Here is an 8,258-nt window from a genome sequence, read left to right on the forward strand (position 1 = left end):
GTCGCCGCTTAGTACTATAATTGCGGAAAAGTCTCCTAACTCTTCTTATATGATGACTTGGCTTTTCCGGCGTGAAACGGTTGTAGAGTTTTATGTAAAGGTCTCTCATATCTCCCTACTTATTATTTCCGGCGGAACCTGGATGCATTGACGTGATCGGTGTACTTCTCAATACGCCGATCCGCACTCAGAAACAGAGCGCTCATACGCTGAAATCGATATTTTCTGCCGAGCCTTCTTCCGGCAATTATGATTAGTCGTCAGAGCAAATAAAAATCGCATCGATTTAGACACCCCACCACTTCCACCAAATAGCTTTAGTTATAGCTGGTAGAAACAATTACTCTACATAGATCGACAGCCCTGCGATCAAATGGCCGTCTCTTTTTAAAATATCACATGGCTCTATTTCGCACGAATACATATATATGGAAAATCTGGCCAAATTGGAAAACTTGAACATTTGTAAGCACGAAATATATTACATGGACATGCCCCAGGCATTTTGTGCTCCCGAGCTTCGCATAGAAAAAAAATTACCCAGTGGACTTTTGTTTTTTTAGCCCATACCACCTGTTTCACCACCAATTTCATATTGAAGTCTAAAACCTATATATTATTCATAACCTTCTTACCTGAGATGGCAGTTACAGTCTTCATTATAAATTAATCCATTATTAATGCCATCCTAACACAAATTCTCAGCGAGCAAGACTTACGTTGCACCTTACAAAATAATGATTTATTGTCTGTCCAATTCATCGAAGTGGCATCACCTGTTTTTACTATTGCTATTGGACTATAGCTTGTCTAACACAGGGTTTCTTGCAGCTCATCAGTCATGCCTGCCCATTTGTTCATTGTTGTATTTAGAAGAAAGACAGGCAAAGATAAAAACAACTCCAACTTTTTCAGTACACTGAAACGCATAAAAAGAACATCAACATGTCGTTTCAGTAAAGGCCATAATGAAGTTTTTGTAATATTTCGCTAAGTATAACGTGCCTATAGATAATTCCTTCCGTAGAATGGAATGTTACCTACTGCTGTGTGTGTCCCAGCTGATCTCCGACGAGTTAATTTTCGTTTGTCACGTTAACTTTAGCCAACCATAGACTTTCAATTTGTGTACTTAAGGAATCGAGATTATCAGCGTAGCAAAATAGATAATCCACAATCTCGGACAACACGTTTAGGGCCTCACTTTATATTAAAACTATCTAAAGTAGTAATTCCAAAGTATAATCTTCATTTTGTCCTCTTCCGCTTTGTTAAATAACTGAATAGTGAAAACGTAAAACAATACCGTATATTTACAATATTTTATTAACCTATTATCTTCTTTTTTATTGATTATCGCAAGAGTGAGGTGGTACTGATTTTTTAGAACAACGGAACAACCCAGAGCAACCCAATAATAAGCATGCATATAGGCTTATACAACCGTAAGGATCAGACAATGTATTTTCAGTATAGAATGTTACCACGGTTTCCCTTATTCGTTATACGCTTTCCCTTAAATGCAAGCCACAGTCAAGTTCTCGTTGGGCATCACTGCTGTGGGTTCACCTAACGTGCGACGTGCTTACTAATTTTGTCTCCTGATCATCTGGCTGTTGCGAAAGAACAAAAACCAGTGAAGACTACCCTCTTATCTCATATACAATCTCTCTTACATAAAGTACCTATTTTGAAGCCGATGTCATTCAAGATCGCCTTGCAGCTGATGCTGCGTCAAGACTCGAAGATGACTCTGCAAGCGCTAACTTACACGACCATTTCGTTGAATTTGTATAGTATAGTTTCTCGCTTGTTTTTTCAAAATGGTCTCAATGGCTCATGGATTACAGTTATCATTTAAGGCGAACTGCCCTTCTTGCCGTGGATTAGAGCTTATATGGGTTTTTTTACAGGTTTCTTCCTGCCACGTACCATCAACTAAGAAGTTAGTCACTTGTGATCATCTTTACTATTTACACAGACTGTCATGTAACTAAACGACCCATACAGAGATAATAAGGAGATATATCGTGTCTTTGGTTGACACTTTAACGCTGAAGCTTCACAGCGCTATATAATTATGCTTCAGAATCAGTAATTAAAATAGTTAAAAAGGATAATTTCTTCTCCTATGGGCCTTCGGTAAGGTAGGTACCTTTGCCAGAATTTGAGAGGATGTATTCAGTGCGCCAGTAATTGAAATGGAGAATATGGGAGATATATATTATCTCCCATATTCTATATTTCATGGTGCTCACATCAAAGGAGGCCATTTGGCTTGCTGCACAACATCTGTGGCGGTTAACGGTCCATAAATATGTCCACAATTGACAATGTAGGGTCTTAGGTACATAACATATAGAGGCATATAGATAACTGCATCTTCCCATCGTAAGATAAGAGAGCACACCACACGCTGATACAGACGATGTTATTTGATTCCTCGAAGTGAGCTGGAATAGTTTTTGTTCTATACGTAGAAGCTTCATGGCAAACAGTATCGTTCATCTGCTAGCTCTGGTCATGATTGAGGTCGTCGATGATTTTGTTACTAGTCAGCAGGCGAAGAATAGAACGGTAGCTAAAGTAACAAGGATACAAAATGGCACATAGGTTCGTATGGCCTCGAAGTAGGAAACGTAGCGAGAGTAAATGCTCAAACGCAGCCACAAACTTATTAGCGTCCAGTTGCTTTTACCTAAAATTTCCGCAACAAAAAAGCAGTTTGAATAAGTTGCCTACGATCATTTCTAAAATCTCACAGGCTAACGCAGGGGACAACGCTATGGTCTGCGATGTTCTTGAATCAGTAAGTTGTAAAGGCTTTATTATATTAAATTAAAATAAAGAAAACTAACAGATTAGTCACCACAAATGATTTACCATAGGTGCCGCAAAAAATTCCGTATGAGATCCGTAAAATTGATATGCTTTGCTTACCGTCGTAGGCACAGTAGTTCAGTGCTGTGACAACATGCGAATGACAATTGTCACAGAATAGATTATACATCCTCCCACGGTATACCTCAGCCGCTCTGGTAACAGCTTCGTCCCAACCCACCTGGCATCGCAAATATAACCGAAAAAGCAATACATTATATATACAAGTCCTAAGAATATCGGAAAACTTAAATTTTAAACATTTCTTTGTTTGCTTTGATAATGAAATTATACAGGTTGGCGCATCAAATTGAGGCAGGCTTTGTCTGACTGTGCGCCGTAGTATTACTACGTCGCTTATTTATGTTAGGACAAAATCAGTTTTTATATAATAAAATATCGATAAGTCCACCGCAGAAATGATTGTTCCTAATTCAGATGATGCGCTCACTGTAGCTAAAAACGAATTTATGGCATACGCTTATGTTCTGAGCACAATCTACAGTAAAATAGCTGCCATACGACTATATTTTTTCACAAAGGCGAACGTACTATTAAAGAAATTTCTTTGCATGTTCTATGTTGTGCAATCGTAGATAGGTAAAGCATTTAGAACAAACCATGAGTTTTTCAGCAATGTAATGCACCGGCTTATACTAGCTAATCCACCGGATGATTATACATGGGGTATTACAGTGCGAACGTAAATTCGCTCATTTGTGCTGTCAAGTATACGCTTGTATATTTCCAAAAGAAGCTTGTAACGAACTTGTGAGCGGCTTAGGTTCTGAATTGAAGCTGTAATCGTGCTGGGTAATAGTTGAACAAATATGACACGTCTAGCATAGACAAAAATTGAATTGTTGAAAGATGTGCCTTTGTTTAGACACAGTCTTAGAAGCAGCTCATCAAAACAATTCCCAGTTTGGACATCTTTCCCTTCATATTCGACAATTTAAATAACACCGTCTTCACTTCTTATCACGGGAAAGTACTGCAATTAAGACTAACTTATTAATAAATTATTTTGCAATGAAATGTCAGAGCACTTTCTCAATACTCACTTGTCCACCCTGAGCCCGGGCCGGATCTAGCTGCCAGTATTTCCGCGGATTTCCGAATCCCATTTGATCCTCCTAATGTCATTGTCGTTTAATGAGATCAACATGTCACAGATAAAAAGTATGGTAAACAAAGAAGGTACAGTGAAAAATTATGTTTGTTTGAGACACAGTTGCTCGCGCTCTGTTTAGTTCCGCTTCAGAAAATATAACTGGCTATGACAGCACGAAAGAACATGGTATGACTTTTATTAAAATTGATTTCGACTGCCAACTGAAAAGTCATTGACAATAAAAAAATATTAGATATTGTTACTTACTGTGACACGATATGGTCCCGAAAAGTCTGTGATGACGCCATTTGATAAACAGATTCCAACATGGCCAATAAATGGAAAAAGCCACCTGATGAAAAACGTTAGCAAGAACATAAAACGTTTTTAGGCTTATTCTTACATACAAATACGAAATTTGTTTTTTTAAAGAAATTATATGCATGACTTTATTTAGTTTAATAACTTTTCATAAAAACGACATGTCAATTTCTAGTCAGAAAAATCCTTATACGATCATTTCAGGATAAACTCTTCTTCTGCAAAATAAATTTCGATTTATTCTACATAAATGATGACCATATCCCTTTAAAAACTTGCTTCTATTAAACTGTGTCTAGCATAGATCTTTCCAGACATTGTAATTATGCGTCTTGTATTATAATATATGCACGCCAAAATAAGACTTCTCTAAATAGAATCGATGGTAGAACAGAAGTAGACGGACGATTGTAATAGGAGATATACCATGCCTATTAGGATATTTTATCCAGTCGAAACGTTATGCCACTGGATTTCAACAGAATTTAAACGGGAATGTATATACACTGTAATTATTAGATATGGTTTCAGTCAGTCCTCAATAATTGAATCTGCACTATTCACGATTCATCTTATCCACGACGTTGATGATATCAGTGCGAACTGAAACCTATTAATGGTAAAGATTTGTGGCAATAAATCCAATTGCTCCTAATTTTTTAAATTGGTTACCTCAACTTAACTTGACATCATATTCACGGAACAACTTACTGTTTTCAGCAGTTTACAATTTCACAACAATTGGATCGGAACGTCCTCGCATAATAGTAGAGAATCTGATTCAATAAATCAATCGTTACTTAAATATTACATTCAAGAGGGCATTTTATGTACAAAAACCGTTTTGAATGTTGCAGTTTGCAGATTATGACACATCTTTGATAAATGCTTATTTATTACCATTTCTCTTCTTTTGACATTTATATTCACTGGGTTTATAACCTTGTTCTAGCGTGCATTACTCTATTGCACTTCATTTTATGCGTTGTGCAACAACACTTCAATATTTAGTACATTTTGGGCCGGAATTTCGTCACATCTTTTTAAAACCCCAACCAATATAGATCATACTGCCAATTAAACAACGCCGCAAATTTCCACGATATTAGACCAAGCCCGTTTGCATACATCCGAGTCAAGTTTTCACCGCGGATAATACCATTCAGACAAACTTCCGTCCGAAGTATTTAAGACCTTTTGTAATAAAGCAGATGCTTCCCAAATGGGGCATCGACTGCGTAAAACATCCCTTTGATGAATTCCAAATAATATTTACAGAAAAGGGCTAAATCCATTATAAAAACGTCATACAACATGATATATTCAGATCCAAGTAACAAAATATATTAGCCAAAGTGATTTTGATAAAGTTATCCTTATTAACTATTACCGACTATTTAATATAATAAATAATATTTAATTAATAAATTAATTAAAAGGCTCCCTAATTCTTCTTAACTCTTCAAAACCATAGTTTTAGCCATAAGAAGCCAAAGCTTCCCCCAGAAATTCGACGAAGTGTAGAAGATTTTTTGATATTGACTTGTACTAACGATAGATATAACTCACTTATCGTTATTTTAGATAGATATTAGCTGCGTTATTAAGCATCGGTTGGAATCTAACGTAACAAGTAATCACGTCATTTCAACAGTGAGCAAGGGAAACGACACCGCATAAACTTGCGGCTAGAGGATGGTCTCCAGGAAACAGAATTACGTGATGTGAGATCGAGCAAATTACTTTAGAATTCGCTGCCCAACAGTATATAACAAGTGCAAGATTAAATAAGGAAACATAGCAAGCTCATTGATGACTCAGTGACAGTTAGATTGATGCTGACCATTTCTAATTAAACGGCAGCATATATCGGTTTTATGAGAATTGGGTATGTTGTTTAATGATTTGTGTCTCCCGAATCGTGAATTGCGGACTAAAAGCGCTCCGCAAATATAGAAAGTCAGTGTTAAAAGTTAACTGTAAGGAAATTTAAGCAATCAAAACATAAAAGTTATAACGGTATTATTTCCACTTTACCTATCCATTGTTGTGTGTTAACTGTGTTAGATGCTGCTAAGAAAATAGCCGTAGAATAATCTAATAGACTAAGGAGACAAAATATATAATTGCAAAAATACTCGGCACTACGAACCAGCAACAAAATTTTTTTTTATAGTATATATAACTACAGAGCAATGGTTATTGGGGATAACACAGAAGTAGTTAACAACCTTACTTATCCAAGGCAATGCTTGGCTGCAATACCGGATAGAAAAACTAAATCATTTAATTTCATTAAATGTGTGTTACTATAAGTGCAGCATAGGTTTCGTACCTCTACGTCGTCTCCTATTTTGAGTATTCACTGCTCGTTCTCGAGAAAATCCGCATTCTATTAGGTTTGGACACAGGATTACAATGGAAAGATTTGTTTTGTCACCTTGCCCAAAAATGTTATCAAACAGAAAATAGCAAGTTCTGTTGCTTCAAAACGAATATTTTGGAATGAAAATTTCCAGTTTGTATTCTATCCTTGTTAGGAAATATTTGATGACCTAAGTAGGTAAGGAAGCCTTCTGTAGCCCAAACCATTCTGAAATAAAAATATGACGCGAACTTTATGAGTTTTTTTCGCGCGTGCACCTGTCCCGAAATGTAAACTGTAAACGTCTTCACACATGCCTTCCTCGGTTGTTCTCTAAGTGACATGTTGGTCGACATGTCGAAAACCCTTTAGAATCTTTCAAAATCTTGAAATTGTTGTCATAAGTTTTCACTTATTTTTCGACGTAAAAAGTATAATATTTTTGCTAAGACGTTCAGCAACACTATGAACGCCTTAACATCGGGCTTTTTACCCTTACAGCTGACTGCTACCTTCGCGATCCTATTTTGCGAATATTACGAGCGAAAACAATCAATTTAAAGGATTAGGGACGTTGCAAGTCTTCTGCAGGGGATTACTTCAAGAACACTCACCTTTATAGATTCGCAATTCTTCGATCGTGAATTTCTTATATCTTTGTATATTTTCTATATAAGAAAGTAAACAAGAAAATAAATATATATATATATATATATACATATTTGTCGAACACGTTCGTATCTACAATAGAGTGAGCTAAATACCTCCAAATAGGCATCTATTCAAACGGTTGACAGTAAAGATGATCTATCGGAAACGTTAAAGTGTAGGATTTATGGCTGTTTTAAGGGAAAAAATTTAATGGCTATAGTGAGCACCTTTTGCCGTGCTCCTTAATCTAATAATTTAATAACTAATAACAATAACGTCGTACATCTCGTTTCCAATACACTCAATTTTTGGAATCTTGATAAAATACCATGAAACTCAGAAATTGTACTTATAACTGCTCGCTCATCATAATGAGAGCCTGTATGAGCCAAAAAAAGATACCAGCTTTCGTAGGAACCAAATCAATTTACGTCAAATTTGATCAACAGGGCGTGCTTTCCAACAGGTTCGTAGATAGTTCACATAAGAGTGTTTCAAAAATTGGGTTTTAAATACTTGCACCGCCGTCCTAAATTGGTTATTCAGAAAGCCAAAACAGGACGTCATAGGATTCAGATCAATTATCAGACGAAACCTGTTGAGGAAATTCGATGTGCATGCAAGCTCTGCAAAGTACGAGCTTTACCTTAAGAAATAAGAAAAATTTCTAATTTAATATTATACCTACTTTCTAACTTTGAATTTGCCATGTTATCGAAATATTTTCTTATTTAAGTGTACTTGTAAGCAGGTTTCTAGCGCCGCCTGCTTTCAGCTCACTATTTTAAAAATTGAAACGGATTGGTTTAGCTTCTCATTGGTTACCAGCAACGAGTAGTTCACAGCCATTAGCTATCAACGTATAATTGTTCATATATATATGTATTCTTTAATATTTGACCTATTAAAATAGATTGCAAGGAAGTG

General features: G+C 36.2%; 1 protein-coding gene across 3 annotated transcripts in view; it reads right to left on the reverse strand.

The window, feature by feature from the left end:
- Positions 1 to 720: 720 nt before the first annotated feature.
- The window catches only part of LOC111270698 (transmembrane protein 222), a 9,761-nt gene continuing 2,223 nt past the window's right edge, over positions 721 to 8,258 (reverse strand). For 2 of the 3 annotated variants that reach the window (XM_022851080.2, XM_022851073.2), the window contains 4 exons: positions 4,262 to 4,346; positions 3,945 to 4,016; positions 2,941 to 3,061; positions 1,304 to 2,698 (listed from right to left, as the gene is read on the reverse strand). In XM_022851080.2, coding sequence (XP_022706815.1) covers positions 2,556 to 2,698; positions 2,941 to 3,061; positions 3,945 to 4,016; positions 4,262 to 4,346 — 421 coding nt within the window. In that variant the 3' untranslated portion in view covers positions 1,304 to 2,555. Of the gene's footprint in view, positions 920 to 1,303; positions 2,699 to 2,940; positions 3,062 to 3,944; positions 4,017 to 4,261; positions 4,347 to 8,258 lie in introns of those variants that run through there. The other variant, XR_002686424.2, reaches the window with a different exon arrangement.

Source organism: Varroa jacobsoni, unplaced genomic scaffold (genome assembly GCF_002532875.2).
Source record: "Varroa jacobsoni isolate VJ856 unplaced genomic scaffold, vjacob_1.0 scaffold_164, whole genome shotgun sequence".
Lineage (NCBI taxonomy): Eukaryota > Metazoa > Arthropoda > Arachnida > Mesostigmata > Varroidae > Varroa > Varroa jacobsoni.